The sequence below is a fragment of the Sturnira hondurensis genome, unplaced genomic scaffold (genome assembly GCF_014824575.4).
Source record: "Sturnira hondurensis isolate 20B ecotype Veracruz unplaced genomic scaffold, ASM1482457v3 Scaffold0002638, whole genome shotgun sequence".
Classification (NCBI taxonomy): Eukaryota; Metazoa; Chordata; class Mammalia; order Chiroptera; family Phyllostomidae; genus Sturnira; species Sturnira hondurensis.
In genome coordinates this window covers 6488319-6506400 of record NW_028075269.1, presented here as the reverse complement: position 1 = coordinate 6506400, position 18082 = coordinate 6488319, and the positions used below count along the sequence as shown (strand labels likewise).

The 18082-nt window shown below is 35.1% G+C and overlaps 1 protein-coding gene across 2 annotated transcripts in view; it reads right to left on the bottom strand.

Annotated features, from left to right (window-relative positions):
* Positions 1-18082, bottom strand: part of METTL15 (methyltransferase 15, mitochondrial 12S rRNA N4-cytidine) — a 170573-nt gene that overhangs the window by 81749 nt on the left and 70742 nt on the right. For both annotated transcript variants that reach the window (XM_037040424.1, XM_037040423.1), the window contains one exon: positions 9028-9164. In XM_037040424.1, the coding sequence (XP_036896319.1) occupies positions 9028-9164 (137 nt within the window). The remainder of the gene's footprint in view (positions 1-9027; positions 9165-18082) is intronic.

Below are 18082 nucleotides of genomic sequence, written 5' to 3'. Positions count from 1 at the left end.
ATAGAGAAAAGGTGCCAGACCATCATCCATAGTTCAAAATGGTCTAGTTGGTCCTTCTAAGTTGTTGTTTTTTTCATGCTTGTTTATACTTATAAAAATTCTTTCACTTTGACGGTGCATAGCAGAACTGACCTCCTACGGTTAGTAAGATTAATAACAGCTGTGTCTCATATCTTATTCCCAACAGTCTAAATTTTACATGGATAGGGCTGTTGGGGATAGTGTATTCCTTCACCTGAATTGTACACTGGCCCTGGAGACAAAATGCCTGGGTTTGCATGCTGGCTCTGCTAGAGCACATGGCTACATTGCATCCACAACACTAGCATATTGTACAGTGTTAGAAAGAACGCAAGTAGCAAGCTTAAAGCCACGAGGTCTAGACTTACCTTTGCCCAGTTTCTGTGTGAATTTAACCCAAAAATTAAAAATGGTGGCTTAAAAGGAAGAGGAGGTAAATGGTAATCTTCAAATGCAAGAGAACACTATACAACTTAGAACAGATCATATGGATAATTTAAAATACATATACCATATGGGTAAATTATACTGGTAACTCTCCAATTTCATGACCACAGAACAAACCTGAATAGAAAATACGAAGGCCAGCTATTGATGTCTACTTAATCTTCCTGGAAAAAAACCAAAACAATGGAAATTCAAATAGCCAAAACTAAAAATGTTCCTCAAGGACATGGCAGAATACTGGAAAAATATCTCTTTTACTGAAGGTCTGATTGGACCCTGATTCAAGGCAGTGAGGCCAGTTAGTTAAAAAACTAAGAGCATTCCATTAGCACTCCTTTCCTCAGAGACAGAAGAGAGCACCCTCAAGGAATCACTTATGCTACACAGACAGGAATACTCTTGGATGCATGGGCCATTTTACCCCACCGTCTCCTCGTATTCAGTCACCAGTACCTTCATCACTGAGCTCATTCAGAGACTTCAGTTAATGTAATACAACAGTACCAAGGGCAGAGATGGATAGGCGCTGTCAACAGGTGCCCTGGATATGAACAATCTCTCCAGAACAGCAATTTCAAACCTGTGTCATCTCACGGCACATAGAAACTAATTGCTAACATTCTGCAGCACACCAAAAAAAAATAAATTTTTTGCTAATATGACAAAAACCAGGTATAATTTTGATTCATTCAATTACTCAGCGGTTGTGTTGGCTGTTGTTATTTTTTTATTTGACAATCTAAGGGGAAAAAGTCCAGTGCCCGTGACTAAATAGTCAGATATTGCATGTTTTAAAACTTCTTGTGGCCCGCCCGTTGAAAACTGCTGCTCTAGAACCTCTCTAGAATGGGAAGGCTAAAAGAGCCACAGAAATTATACATTATAAGAGCAGTTGCTTTTATGAATTGCATTCTCCAGTAAAAATTAAAAAAAAACAATAGAACCCTCCTCCTATTGGCAGATTCCAGGAAAGAACTCTCCAATACCAAGACTTTTTGTAATGAGACTATGTACCTAAAGTAATTTTCTAGCTTAAAATTTGAACTGGAGACTCTGGCCCCACATGACTGGAAAAATGAGCAGGTGAAAGGAGAATCTATCCAAATAGTAAAAACTTACACGAAATATACAACCAAGATGGAATCTATGACTAGATCCTGAAAAAAAAAAGGAAGGAGTAATTTGTACTCAAGATACAGAGCAAAAGCATCCTACCGAAAAATATTTATTACAAAAAAAGTTTAGAATGCATATAATTTAGATGCCATAAATTTCAAGAAAACTGAAAATGAAATAAAGCATACAAATGAGAGGATGGACCAAGAGGGAATAAAAAGATATTGGCAGAAAAGAACATATCAATGAATCAATAAGGTCACAAGAAAAGATAACTTTCAATAGCTGAAATAAACCTTAAGCAAGATGGTAAAACTTAATAAATAAAACTTAACCAAAACTGTAGAAAACCAAGCATGTAATACATAGAATAACCCTGAAGAGATTTCCTAGAACGCCAAGGCAAAGTAAAAGCAGCTGAAAGCACTAAGGGAGGAAATAAAGGACATGTGGCATAGGTAATACAACTGCAACCAATCAATAATAAGTGCTCATGGGTCAGAAAACAAACAACCAGTAGGGGCTAACTATCACAGAAACTCCTTCGTAAAGACCCAATCTATAGGCCAAAACTGTTCACCGAAAACATGAAAATTTAATGAAAAGAGACCAACTACTAATATTTCTTAGTGAAATTTGTGAGTATCAAAAGCGTTCAAAGAAATAAATATATCTAATACATATCCAGCCAGTTGATGGAGGAGGGAGAAACAAACTGACTAGGAAAGGAAAGATACAGGGTGCCGCCCTCAGACTGCTCCACAGCCCTGTACATGAGAAGGAAACACGGAACGTCCATAAAATTCCTACAATGTTACACTAAGTCACACTGCCATGTAGGAAAGCATGAGAAACATAGTATCAGGTAGGCAAAAGTAGAGATGTTTTCCATCTCATTTCATCTCTAAAATCTAAAATGAGACTTGTAATATTACAATATGGATTTAAGTATAAGTAATTATTTTAGATACGACTGCCAAACAATGAAACTGCCAACTAAAAATTATAATAGTAGAAATTAATTTATAAAATCCAGAATAATATTTTAAAAGCCAAGAAATGAGGTGAGGAAAAAGGTAAATAAAAATGAGAGTGTTAGCTCTGGCTGGTGTAGCTCAGTGGATTGAGCGTGGGCCTGCAAACTAGAGGATCGTGATTCGATTCTCAGTCAGGGCACATGCCTGGGTTGCCAGCTGGTTCCCTGCAGGCCAATTCCCAGCAGGGGACAACCATGCGTTGATGTTTCTCTCCCTCTCTCCTTCCCCTCTAAAGATAAATAAATAAATTTAAAAAAATAAGTGTTAACTTCTTATGTTACACGGGGTGGTTAATGAAAATATGATTTTATTATGAATACTTAACTATAAGAATTATTAAGTACTTTTAATCTTAAAAATGCTAACATCAGCAATAGGGGCATTAAAGGAAGAATAAACAAATCGGACATCATCAAAATAAAAAGCTTCTGCACAGCTAAAGAAAACATTAGCAAAATGGAAAGGGAATCACCCCTATGGGAAAATATATTTGCAAATGATACCTCAGACAAGGGTTTGATCTCTGAAATATATAAAGGTCTCATATGATACCACTCCAGGAAAAAAAAACAACCGAATTAAAAAATGGGCAAAGGACCTGAATAGACACTTCTCCAAAGAGGACATACAGAAGGCCCAGAGACATATGAAAGGATGCTGAGCATCACTAGCCATTAGAGAGATGCAAATTAAAATCACAATGAGATGCCATTTCATACTGGTCAGAATGGCTATCATAAAACAAATCAACCAACAGGAAGTGCTGGCAAGGCTGTGGAGAAAAGGGAACCCTAGCGCACTGTTGGTGGGAATGCAGACTGGTGCAGCCACTGTTGAAAACAGTATGGAATTTCCTCAGAAAACTAAAAACAAAACTGCCTTTTGACCCAGCAATTCCACTGCTGGGATTATATCCTAAAAACCCTGAAACACCAATTCAAAACAACCTATGCACCCCAATGTTCATAGGAGCACAACTTACAATAACCAAGTGCTGGAAACAACTTAAGTCCCGATTGGTAAATGAATGGATCAAAAAACTGTGGTACATTAACACAATGGAACACTATGCAGAAGAAAGTAAGGAGGAGCTCCTACATCTCACAACTGAATGGATGGAACTGGAGAGCATTATGCTAAGTGAAATAAGCCAGGTGGTAAAAGACAAATACCATAGGATCTCACCTTAAGTGGAACCTAATCAACAAAATAAACAAGCAAGCAAAATACAACCAGAGACATTGTAATAAAGAACAAACTGACAGTAAATACAGGGGACAGAGGAGGGGACAATGGGTGAAAAAAGGGGAAGGGTCATCAAGAAACATGTATAAAGGACACATGGACAAAGCCAAAGTGGGGTAAGGTCAAGGGTGAGAGGAGGGGATGGCTGGGGTGGGAGGGAGTAGTAGTGGGGGAGGAATGGAGACAACTGTACTTGAACAACAATAAAAAGATATTGAAAATAAATGAAAGATATATCATCAAAAGTGTTAGAGAAAAGGGAAATCCATATATATGTGTGTGTGCGTATATATATATATATATATATATATATATATATATATATGACAAAAATTTTAAAGCCAAAGAAAAATTGAATAAAATACAAAAATATAAATATATAACATATATTTATAAAACATGACATAGAGCAAGCATATCCAGATTTAATTACCTTTTTATAGAAAACACATTCAGATTTGTTTACACAATGTACATCTGGTATTTGTTGTTCATAGGAAGTACATCTAAAAGAATATAGCACAGAAAGATTTAAAATAGAGTAACGTGAACATGGATAAGGTTTTATTAGAATTAGAATTCTAAGAACTTTATAAAGGAAACACTCCACAGCCAATAAAATTAAACATAATTTAATGGAATATGAATGTGCTTATACTGTATAAGTATAATTAACTTTTAGAAAATATATATGTATGCATAAGATATATATGTGTATATATGAATGCATTTACATATATAACCAAAATAATTAGAAGAAAATATATACCAAGCTCATAAATTGGTGGATGATTATGAATTATTTTCATTTTTTCTTAATACTTTTGTGTATTTTATCATTTTAACTTAAAAATATTAATAAGAAACACAAAATATCGTGATAAATGAAAAGACACACATGCTGCTGGATTGGGATGCAGATGAAAATGTCAATTCTTCCTAAATTAACTCAACTGATCAAAATGGTTTCTTAAAATTGGCTAACATATTTTAATATTTGAAAATATAAATAAAAAGTAAAACTAGCCAAAAAGTTCAACAAGAAATAGTACATAAAGTATAATGAATTATTGACAATTAAAAAGATAAAATGAAATACACAAAATCATTGCTACTCATTAAGGTGATGGAATTATGAGTTCACTTTTTCTCCATATTTTTCTATATACTATAGATTTACCCCAATAAGCACATCTACATTTATTAATAATTGAAAATAATATCTTACTATATTTTTAAAATCTGTTTAAAATTACAGTTAAATGATAGAATCAATTATGACTTGTTTTTTCTTATATGTGGCTATATTCTCTAAACTCAACCTATGGAGTACGTATTATTTCTCAATTTAGAAAAAAAATTTGTTTTTAAAATATTGTATTCCAACATCCATCTTCCACAGTAGTAAAAGTCAACCAACACCCCGCTGCTCCAATTTAAACGTGTTTCCTCCTGTACAGTCTTCAGAGGCGATGGAGGAAAGTTTCCGTTTTTAAACAACAGGTGATCTGACATGTCATCTTTTCTGAAAGAGCTGAAATGTGTTAGTCTAAAATTCAGCCTTCCTGTGAATTGCTTAGTTTTTTTTGCAAAAGCGTTAGTTTTTATTTTTGACTTAGTTTGACAGAGTAGAGAACAGTAATTTTTCAGAAGAATAAGCTCCTCTTTGACAACAACAAAACAAATAAGTGGAAGAAAGAAATTACTGTATTTCCTCAAGGATGTTAATATTGAAATGACAAAATATTCCCTTTATTGCACACTTTGCTACGAGTTGTAATTACATATTTATTTTTAAGAAGACAATCAATCTAATCTCTCCATCCTTCCAACCAGCCAACCATCTATCCATCCATTATCCCCAGAAAGTATCCCAGGCACAAAGTTGTGTTTTTCTTTCTCATGCACATTTTTACACCCACCCTAACTACAGATGTAGGTATTCATAAATAATACATAGCATTGCTTGGCATTTCCTACTTTACACACATATCAAAGATGTCATCATACACAGTCAGGGTTTGTTTTTTTTAACCATTCTTTCCCCCTTCAGCACACTTGCCCCACCACTAATTCCTTCTTTCTCAACTTCCCCCTAATCATATATACAAACAATGCACACACGAAGTCTGAAGTAAGTCTCAGGATGTGTTTCCTTAGATACTGATTCTTTTATTTAGATGGAATAGGTTCTAAGCAGGTAATGTGTTTTGCTTTTAATTTTAAAAGAGGTCCTTTAAAAAATGGCTAAATGTCCCTACCCCATATCCTCACTTTCAAAATTATGTCCTTCCAGTCTGAGAAGTGCATTTTCACCAGTATTTTTCATTTCATTTCCCTCATCACTGCTACTGAGGTGAACAATCTTTTTATACCTAATCTTCTGTGAATGACCCTTGTATATCCTTTGCCCATTTTTCAAATTGAGTTTTGTTGTCTTATCAATTCTGAAATGATTCTTATATGGTAAATATTGATGGGATCCAGGACTCAATACCTCAAAGTATGGAACCTTGGCATATCGAATATATTAAACTAAAGAAATTTGAGAAACACCACATGCAGGAAGAATTTCTGACTTTTCCCTGAAATAGGTCACTGACCCTCAGGTTAGAGACACTCTCCCTCTACCAAGAGAAAAGAAGCTTTCCCGTGTCTGAAGATGAAGTGATGGAAGAAATCGGAATTGGCTTGGCTTGCTCTGCTCCCCCTGTTTACTACTGCACTTAGCTCACACCTTTTGTCCCGCCACAAATTTCCATGATTTTCCACTCTCCATCAAACCTAATACAGAAATGCTGAGGTTTAAACACGTCATCCAGTCTTCACTTCCTTCTGAAGGCTCTTGTGCCACATAAAACTCATATGAAATAAAGTAACATGTTTTCTGTTTTTAATCTGTCTTCTGTCACAGGGCTCCTAGCTGAGAATTTAGAAGGGAAACAGAAAAAACAGTTTTGCTCCCCTAAATTACCACTCGTTTGTCTATCCCCTAACCTACAAATATTTCTTTTCTAAATTAACTTTTAAAACTTTTACAATACTATTTTTGCCACGTTTTAAAAGTTTTTATATAGTTAGATATTTTATTATGTACTTTTATATATTCATGATTTCTAACATTGATTTAAAGTCTCTTACCCTTAGATTGTGCGTATAACTTCTCAATTTCCTGGTCATGGTTCACTTTTCTATGTACCTTAGTTACCTTTCTAATTCTTATGGTAATGACCTATTCAAGTTTAACAGTTAATTACTGAGTCGATTTTAATAATTTATATTTTACTAAGACATCATCAATTTCGTGTAGATTTTACATTACAGAATTGGTTGTATGGTGGTATTATGAATAAATTATCTTGTGTTCATGGTTGGTCTCTATTTTAATCAAAAATTTTTACTCTCTTTTTCCTTTAACAATCAGGCTGAAAAAAAATTTGCTATTTTCAAAGGATGATCAGTTGGGATTTCTTTATCCTTTTTTTGTTTTTGGTTTTTTTGACTCTAACTTTTTCTGTATCATTCCTTCTTCCTGATTTAACTGTTCTTTAATTTATTATGTTTGGCAAAGGAATTATTTTGTTGATGAATCTAAAAAGTCTCAACAAGACTTAGGACAAGGTAGTATAATTAATAAAATGAGATTATTAGGGGGTAAGGGGATCAAAAGACACGTGCCAGCTCTATCCCTTTGAAGCCAAGTTCGCCTTTCCGTAAGTCATTTAATCTGTCTAGGTAATAGCGTCCACATCTGTAAACTGAAGAGAGAATACAGAGCCTCAAGATTCCTGTTAGGTAAAGAATTATACCTGATAAAACTGATAAATATTATGGAAAGAATAAGAGATCTTGAATCAACTGAACTAGGAATCACTGCCTTTAGAAATAATTTATATGAAAATTTAATTTATCTATGAAATATGATGGTGAGCTGTACTCATTCTATGAATGTTAAGGTCATAATCATAGATATTTCACAAATGTGAATGCCCTATTACAAGATATTTTTAAAGAAGGTACATTTAAGTCACACTGAAGATGACAGTGAAAGATATTTTTAAAGAAAAAAAAAACACCATGCCATTAATCTCATCCTCGTAATTCTTAGAAAAAATAACCTGGAATTAAAATAATCCAAAATACTCCATAAACTCTGTGCTCTTGCAAACAAAATTTTATATATATTTATTTACATATATACTAGGAGAATAAATCACACTGATAGATATGCAAAGAGTATGAGACCTGAGAGAGGTTGAATTAGACTATTCTAAAATAATAATCCATTTTCTACCTTCAGTCTGTGATGAAGCCTTTCCATGATCACACTTTTATTTTTTCACCAAAGAGACCTTTCCCTTGTAAGACAGCTACAACTAGTAAAAACTCTAATCTACATCAAGTCAAAACTTACCTTTGATATTCTCATCATTTTTCTTTAATTCAGTCTTTGGAGCATGACAGAATAAAACAATTCCCAATTTCTAAATATAGCTCTTTACATAGTATTTCAAGGTAGTCATCTTAGTTCCAAGATATTTCTGTTTTTCAGGCTGATAGCCAAATGGACATAACACTTAGTCTAAATTTTTCTCTCAAAGAAGATGGTGTTACCACTCATAAAGACAATATTTTTTTTTTATTTTCAAATAGTTCTATAGTGAAAGTTCACTAATTCTGACAAAGGGAATAGAGAACTCTAAATTTACTCATGAATTTCAAAAAGTATTTAGAGACAACAACTGCATGATGGTGACATACGTGACCTCAGGGATTCTGTAGAATTATCACATACTTAATTTACCTCACTAAATTCTTAGAAACTGTAAATCATAAAATTCTCTTGAAAAGTATTATTTAAACTAGGGGTTATTTGTCAAAATATTTTTCATGAATGGATTTCAACATATCTTCAAACTTCAGCCAAAAGTCATTTTTGTACTTATTCTTATTAATTCAGAAATGATAAATGCCTAAAATCATTATTTTAAGGGGTACTGAAAATACCATTTACATTAATTCTTGGGGGGAATGAAGGGCAAGGAGTAACTGGTGGAATGAAATATGACATCATGCAAGGGAGGACAAATTCCAAGATGATCAAGGAAGCTCTGTAAAACTCAATGGTCCAATTAAATAATTACGCAAGAGGAATACTTACGGATATAATTCTGAAAGTCGTTTGGCTATTGCATAAGCTGTAGGGTCTCTGTCTAAGGCATACAGAGTAATGTCTGACTCTTTCTGCAGAATGGCTCTTGCGTGTCCTCCCGAACCAAACGTCATATCTAGAAAAACCTAGCCAATACAGAAAAAGAAAATTACCACTTAGCTCGAACAAAACTTCTACTCCCTGGATACACTAATTTCTAGAAGCACATAATGATTCTCAGAGCTGACGGCAAAATGCAAAAAGTTACAATGTTTTGCCTAGAATTCAACTTGTTACACAAGAGACCTGGATCAATTATGAGTGACAAGTCCAAAAGAATTGGTCAGAGGACCTGTATGATAATCTCTGGTACAGGCTGTCCAATTCAAGACAAACTTAGATTTCATTCCACAAGGTCAAACTGGCCACGGTGTCGTGTGCTGCCAGCTCTTCAGTGCTTTCCAACACCTGCTGGTTATATTTCCAACAGTTTCTCATCCTTAGGAAATACCCTACAATTAGTGTGGTTCACTTTACCTCAGTTTCTCTAAATGCCTTATATTAAACATAAAAATATTCAAGAATAAGTAAGAGCAAAAGAATATACCTAAAGATAAATGGCCAAAGGACAAATCTTTAAAAATCTAACCTGCAAAATTGACAAATTAACAATTCTGACTCGGATAAAAGCCCAAGGCTTAAGTCAAAACACTTAAATTCTAGCTTTGCCATTAAGACGCTATATATTTCTGGGAAAGTCACTTAAAATTCCAGAGCTTTAGATTTCTCCAGGATTTAGAAAGAAAAAAGATCTAGAAAAATGGTATCCCTATTTACCTAACTGGTGAGGTGACATATAATTTCTCATCTAAACCAAGGCACTTTGAAAGTGAAAGGCATGCCAGTCATAATTTTGCCAGGAAAGCAGGACACGATGGATGGAGTGTTACGTTTAAATGCTGGATCATTCTAGTTACACAATATAGTTACTGGTAATTGGTTCTGAATCTACTGCTTGGCTATGTTATTTGGTCACGCTATCAAGGAAACAGGTCACGGTTGGGCAAAAACCCGACCTGGATGGTAAGAAACGTAAACGAACAACTTCATTGGTTGTGGCTGATTTGGAAGTAAAGACACTCTCAGCACATCCCCTCAAAGTTATGCTCTGGATTTGATGTGCTTTTTCCAATAAGCTTCACTGATGCTGTGAAAGTAAAAACAATTATGCCAATAATAATACTGAATACTATGACAAAGGCATACACTATAATCCAAACTGTTAAAAAATTTTAAACAAGTCCAAGATGAGAAATTCCTGTATGGACTTGAATATTTCTCTGCCCTGAATGCTAATGCATTGTAGAGTGAGCAGTCAGAAACAAGGAACAATTATGCTTTGATTTTTTGATACCAGCTACCATGCTGAGTCTCAGCCTCTGAGCAAATCTTCAGAAAAGTGAGTCTACTATTTGGAGAACAATGTGGAGGAAGTCTCCTGATAAAAACTGAGAAGAGGAGGGATGTGAAATGTAAGAGATGTTAATGTGGTAAAAATGTACAAGCACTGCATTTTAACACGAATGTGTTAGCATAACTTAACCTTGCACTTCCATCACTGTCAGCACAAAGGCACAGCCACACACATTTTTCACCAAGTTAAACAAGAACTTTAAAACAATATTTAAAGTCTTATTGTTTGTATTAATTTCCCTCCCCACTCTGTATACTTATTTCATGTATTTCTGAGTACGTAAAAGTCTTCCACCACACTTTATCCCACTTGTAAAACTGCCAGGCCTTTGGCATAAGTTAAACAAATACCTTTTCCCAGGTAAAACTGTAAATCATTTTCTTGCTATGGCCCAATTTCAAGCCTTGTTATAACTCTGGGTTTAAACTAACAGTATATCAAATAAAATAATTTGCATATGATTACTTTATCTCAAGCTAAGAAAGTCCCAATCAATATTTAAAAGGAAAAATACTCATCATTAAAAATATTCTGGGAAATGTGAGTGAGACGATGATTATAATTTCCATGATTATTTTTAATGTATTACGATTATGCCCTTGGAGATGTACTGACAATCAAGGACGGTTCCACAGGAAGAAATAATCCATGATTTCCAGTCAAGTGTAATAAACAAAAAGTGGGAGACAGATGGGGATTTATGAAACTACAAGTGAACCCCACCGTATGCCTTGGGTTAATAGGTGACTGGAGCCATCAACTTTCATTTTTAAAATTGTAATATACATTGTTCACCAAATATAATAGTGAATTGTCCACCACTACAATGGAAAAGGGAGCCCATTAGTTTTTCCCTTCTCCCAGGTCATTAACTTGACATGAGATCACATTTTTAAATTTGTACAAATTGATAATAAAACAAGAAGACTGGACAAATTTATGCTTAACAAATGTACAAGAACAAATGAATCTGAATGTTTCAAAATAATCCTCTCTAGGTCTCATCCATACATATACTCAAATGTGTATCATATGCTCCAAACATATATGAAACTCTATTTTTGAAATTACCTGATATAATTTATCTAAAAAGTCAAACTGATATTGGATACCAAAAGTTTATTCTGGTAATTTCACTTATCAACTGTACAACTCTGTCCAAATCATTTCAACTCTCTGGGCTTCACCTGCTTCGTGTAAGAAATGGGAAAAAATGTACCCCTGTTTAAGCAGCTGGCTGGATGATGGATGAACTGAGAGAGGATGGACCCCGATCATGGTGTTCCCAGAGCAACCAGAGAGCTCTCTGACCCTCTGTGATCCCAGAGGACCTGCACAGGTTAGAACAAAAGGCATCTCAGGGGAACTAAGTGTGGTCACTGGGAGTGGTAAGATACAGGGCCTCTGCATAGCTCTGCATGGTGTGTGTGTGAGTGTGTCGGGTGGGGGCGGGGGCAGCTGGTAACGGAGACTGATGGATTCTCAGCACAGGGAGCAGGGGCTGAATCAAGAGAAGGTGATTTAAAGGAAAAAAAAACAGCCATGACCGGTGTGGCTCAGTGGATTAAGTGATGGCCTGTGAACCAAAGAGTTGCTAGTTCGATTCCCAGTCAGGGCACATGCCTGGGTTGTGGGCCAGATCCCCAGTGGGGGGCACATAAGAGGCAACCACCCACTGATGTTTCTCTCCTTCTCCCTCCCTTCCCCTCTCTCAAAAGTAAATAAAATCTTTTAAAAAATAAATAAAGGAAAAAAACATGAGCACTTGAGAGAGGATTCATAACTATAATTCTCTAACTATGCTACCAATTTTTAAATTTTAAATTTATTTTTAATTGTAGTTGACATATAATATGTTACTTTCAGGTGTATAACACAGTGATTCAACATTTATGTGCCTTACAAAGTGATCACCACAGTAATTCCAGTAACCATCTGTCACCAGACACAGTTATTACAATATTACTGACTCTATTTCCTACGCTGCACTTTGCATCCCCATGACTGCTTTGCTACCAATTTAATATGGTAGCCTCAGTGTACGATAGCATCTGCTTAGCATGTATCCAGTGATGTAATATGAAAAAAGGGCTCAGCATCCAAGGTAACTATGATAGAAATAGCAACATTCACTTGTTTTTATGAATTCAAGACATAAGAATCATTATCATAGAACCATGTAAAACAGTTGCAACACATCCAACTTTTGAGTCATTTAATATCAGTGCATTCCTAATATAACAAACTAATTCATTAATAAACAGAACTTTTCTGGAACACTAACAAGGATCTGTAATTAATAGTATTATGTAACTCTATAGTACCATGTTTTTATTTGCCAATAAGTTCTCCTTTACATTTGAAATGTTAAAAAGGGAACATTTTTCATTTTAGGTTAGCTCTTTCAGTCCAATACAACTCAATGATATTTTATCCCAGATGGTCTTCTAAATATCATTGAGATGATTAGATTCCACCTTTCACCAGGATGAGTCACACTTGAACATTGTGCTATAGCTGTGCATCTGATACGGACAAGGTATGGATAGAAAATCTCAGAGCTCAAGAGGAGGTAACACACTACTTATTCCACCTCCTCATTTTACTTATGAGGAGACTAAGGCCCAAAGCGGGTCGCTGCTAGCTATCTGAGTGCACAGCTGTGCACAGCTAACACTAAAGCCGAGCTCTGTCCTCTTCCCTCCCACTTCATCCCATAATACTCCCCCACTGAAATTGGATAATTGAACTGAAATAAAAGCAACCGTTCCTTGAAAAAGTATTTTTCCTTAATACGAAGATAGATGTGGAAACTTTGTATCTTTTTCAAACTTATTTTTCAAGTATAGTTAACATACATCATATTAGTTTCAGGTAAACATAGTGATTAGACATTTATATACCTTAGGAAGGGATCACTCCACAGGAAAAACTCATAGGTAAAGTCTGTTACTATACATCGCTCTGTCTTTCTCCAGACTGTCTGGTCCTATACTCTCATACCTCTCGAATGCGACTGGCTTTAAGACAGCTACGGCTGCTCCCTGAAGAGGGAGATGGACAGAAATCAAGCGATTTACTGAAGATCATCCTGCAGAGAGTAGTGATTAGATGACTTGTTTCCAATCCAACAGTCTAACCACTGCAATCTTCAGACTGGAACAACACTGTTAAAATCTGACATGAAAACATTTTTAGCCATGAACAGTACGAGGGCAGCTCTTCAAATTGCATTTCCCTAATGTCGATTAGTCATTTCCAATCTGTGCACGATTTTTAATAAGTTCTCATCCGAATTTGGAAACAATATGGCTGATTTCAGTTTAAAATTTCTTCTTATGATTATTCTTTTCTGGCCATCATAAATTTTGAATTCTTAGAATTAAAGTACTTTTGAAAGAATTTTAAACTTTACCTATTTGCAACTGCTAGCTTCATTTTCAAATACTAAAATATCTCAGCTATATACCAAACTTTCTGGATTCTTTTTTCTGGAGGTGACTATATTCAAATATATGACATTAATTAATGATCTGTATTATTTATTGACCATTCAATATATATTAGGTTATCAAAGCATTACAAAGGTATTAAGTTATGGGCCTTCCAATATGGTGAGACAATTTATATATGCACACAATAACTACTAGTAAAATGAAGTCAGCAATATAAGAAAGGTGTACATAACATTTTGTAAGGTGTATAAAAATAGATTTCATTTTAATGTGTGGTAAGATGGATGAAGGAGAGATAGGTCAAAATTCCACAGGGCCTGAAGGCTGAGCAGAACTCAGGACTCATCCTTTGTTTTCGCTCTCCAACATTCCCCAAGTCCAATCAGTTACCAAAGGCTGTTGATTTTAACATATAAAAATATGTTTCAAATCTTTCCAAGCCCATTTCTAATTGGCTTTATTACTACAATAGGCTCACAACTCATGTCCATGCCTGTAATCTCACTTCTTTCTAGAACAAAACTGCGGCATGCAACAATCCCATTTAATTCCCCCTCACAGGCTCTTCAAATCCACATGAGAAAGTCCAAACCTCTTCCATAAGGGATTATATTCTTCATTTTCCGGCCCCTGCACTTCTCTCTGACATCATCTCTCACTACTCTCTGACACGAATTTTACAACATTTTCTCTAGCCATATAGATTGTGCATTTGCCAAACATGCCAAACTGTCTCATCCCTTTCTTCCTTTTTGCCTCATCCCATCTCTCACAAAATTTCATCTCAAACAATTATGCCCATAACTCTATACTAAGAGTTGGAGAAACAACAGTAGGCCAGACCAGAACTGGTCCCTACTCTCATTTCAGCCTGTGGGTCTTAGTGTCTTTACTGCGCTGTTCTTTCTAGAACCCACCTCTGGAAGACACCCTGAACATCTGTGTCCCTACTGCCAAATAACACATGATGTACAGACTATAATAGAAAAAATGCGCTGAATAAATAAATAAAAACAGCCAGAACTGAATCTTATCAAAGGCACAGGAAAGATATGTCATGTATAGAGAGGGCCAGTTGGACTCAAATCCAGGATTTATTAGAATAAGATGATGGAAGGGAGAAAACAGGAAAAAAGAGAAACCAACAGAACTTAGCAACTCTACGTGCCAGATATCATGTGCTACTTCTTGCCATATGTCCCCTATTATAATCTTCACGGTACCCCTGTAAGACAGACAGACTAGGAAATAATGCTGGAAAGACAGTGTGAAGTTAGACGGTAGCAGTTCTAAGACTCCAGGTTAAATAACTTGCATCATGCTTGATAGATAATAAACAGTTTCCTGGACTTTTTTTTTTAATACAAAAAACAATTTGCCTGCCAACAGTATTGCATGGTGGGGTGGGAGAACACAGGGGTGACCTGGGTGGGGCAGTCGGGTGAGAGGACAAAAAGCATGAGCTGGCAACTGAAATGGACAGTAATAGCAACAACAGTAAGGTTGGTACATTTATTGAACACTTATGCTGAACATAATCTAAACACTGTAGCTACATTATTCATCCACTTTACACATAGTATTAAAAACACACATGCACACATACACATGCAATTAATTGAATGTGATTCTCAAAACTACACTCTGAGGCAAGTTACTACTTCATTACTACTTTACAGACGAGAAAGGGCAGATTTAGACAGGGGTGGGTAATGTGTCTGAAACACAGCTAATAAATGATAGAGGCAGATTTTAAAGACAATTCCATCTCCTAAACCTATACTACTTTGCTTTTTGTTTTTAATAGAGGTAGAACAGACTAAATAGATGTGGTGAGTGGAGAAGTGAAATAAAAATTAATCACAATGCATGCTATCTGAGTGACTAAGAAGACACAATTTATTTGCAATTATTAGATGCCAGTACTCACTATGCCACACATTTTAAAAGCTTGATTAATTTAATTATCTGTATGATCGTAAAATACTCCAATTTTACAAATGAGTACATTAGAACTATTTCCTAGAAAAACATGAATTGGTCAGTACAATTATATACAGACATAGAAATAAGAAAAGCATTCCTTGTCCCTCCCACCCACACTGTCTCTACCTCCCCCACCACCTCACAATTAGTGTAAGAAAGAACAAGAAACAACTTCTTACTCCAGAAGACAGAAAACTAAAAGAATGAGAAAATACAGGCTGCTTGATACGGAGAACAAAGAGGCTTAAAATTTTCATGTGGAAACAGAATAACTCTTTGTAGTAAACTTGAAACACTGAAGTGAGGAATATTACCAAGCAAAGAGTTTGAAGAGAATAATAGTAAAAAAAAAATCTGCAAATGTAATAGCATTAATCCATAGTGGGAATGAGAAGTTTGGTTTCCAAAAATGTTCAAAGAACATTAAGTTCCAATTATATCTTTAAAATCTCATCCTAATCAAAAACATTGATACATAAAAAATACTAAGATAAATAACATTCATTATATATGTGCCTTATATCAGCAGCCTTTGGGAACATTGTGCCCCAAATGCTGTGTACCTACCTGGTACACATTTACAAAAGGCAGAGGTGAGGAGTAGAGGAGCGCCTTGATATAATCGGTGAGGCAAAAGTTAACAGAGATGAGCTAGTTATTCAGATGTGATATAATATATGATTATGATATGATGGATATTTGGACAAAAAAGACTTCCTAGAGTTATCTGTTTTATAATCACTGAATTCTTTATAATGCTAAGGCAACCTATTGTTCTACCACTGTGTGCTGAATCACTCAAGACTAGCACTGACTTCTCTCTTATTCATCCTTTCTGCCTAATCTATTGACAAGCAGACATTTGTCACAGTGCTGCAATTGTAGTCCTGAAATAAATTAGAACATATAATTGTGAACATAGAAGGCCACTGACCTTATAGGAAGCTCACATTGTGAACAAACATTTTTCCTCCCAAACCCCTGGATTTATTATTGCCTCATCAAGTTCTGTTGAGTATCTGTCTGCTACGTGCATATTTTGTTTAATTTGTAACTATTACATGGGTTTATGTAAAAGGAAAATCTCAAAAGAACATAAAAGTTATAATAATCAATGCATTGCAATAAATTTATCTCTTTTCCATTTTATCAAGAGCATGGTGTTACTGTGACTCATTCTGCCTAAATTCTGCAAACATTTCATCTTGTGGCTTCAGTTCTATCCTATTCACAACAGAAATCTTTGTCATAACAAAACTCATTTTTCCCTTCTTTATCAAATATGTTCTTCAATGAGCTTAAATTAAATAATTGGACTATTCATCCTTCTTGTCGATGAGTAGCTTTTACTCTTATCTGTACGATGGGATGAATTGGAATCGCACGTTCCAGCCACATATTACGGACTGTCACTTGGTCAACTTGCAGGTGCAATGGTTGAATTAACAAAATTAGCTAAAAAGAGTGCGGCATGGCCGGCCTCAATAAGCTTAGTTTCACAGAGATCTGTAGCTGAGACAATGCCAATCTGTCAACATATTTTTTAGTAAGAAAATTTGTTTTTATCTACATTGTCAAGAAATGATTACAACATATTCTGGACAAACTTTCCCATGAACACATTCTATAACTACTGAGAAAGCTAAAAAGGTATTTTCTTCTAAGAATTATTACAGTAGTTTGAAAAATAAAGTAAAAATAATGCAATACTAACCTCTTTAATCAATGTATTTAGCAAATGCTCTTTTCATTTTCTTTCAGGGGGTACTGCAGCACAAATCATTTTACTGATGGCAGTTATAACACAGTTCTGATGTTAAATTCTTAGCAGCATAATTAAAATGAAACCAAATGATGGTAAACTTTTCTATTACTTAGCCTTCAAATAACATCAGACCAATATACACAGCAGACCAATATACACACCTATTAATGTCCAATCCACTCTGTGTATGTGTGTATGTGTGCACAGCTGCAGACACATGTATGTATGTACATGGATGCTACACTTGTGTAGGGGCAGGGGAGCAGGAACTCGCATATTCTTTACCTTGTTTAAACATGTAATTTGGTCAAGTCTTTGGTCAAGTTTAAACATTCAAATTTGGTCAAGTCTCAATCTCAGAATACAAAAACACTAAACCACCAT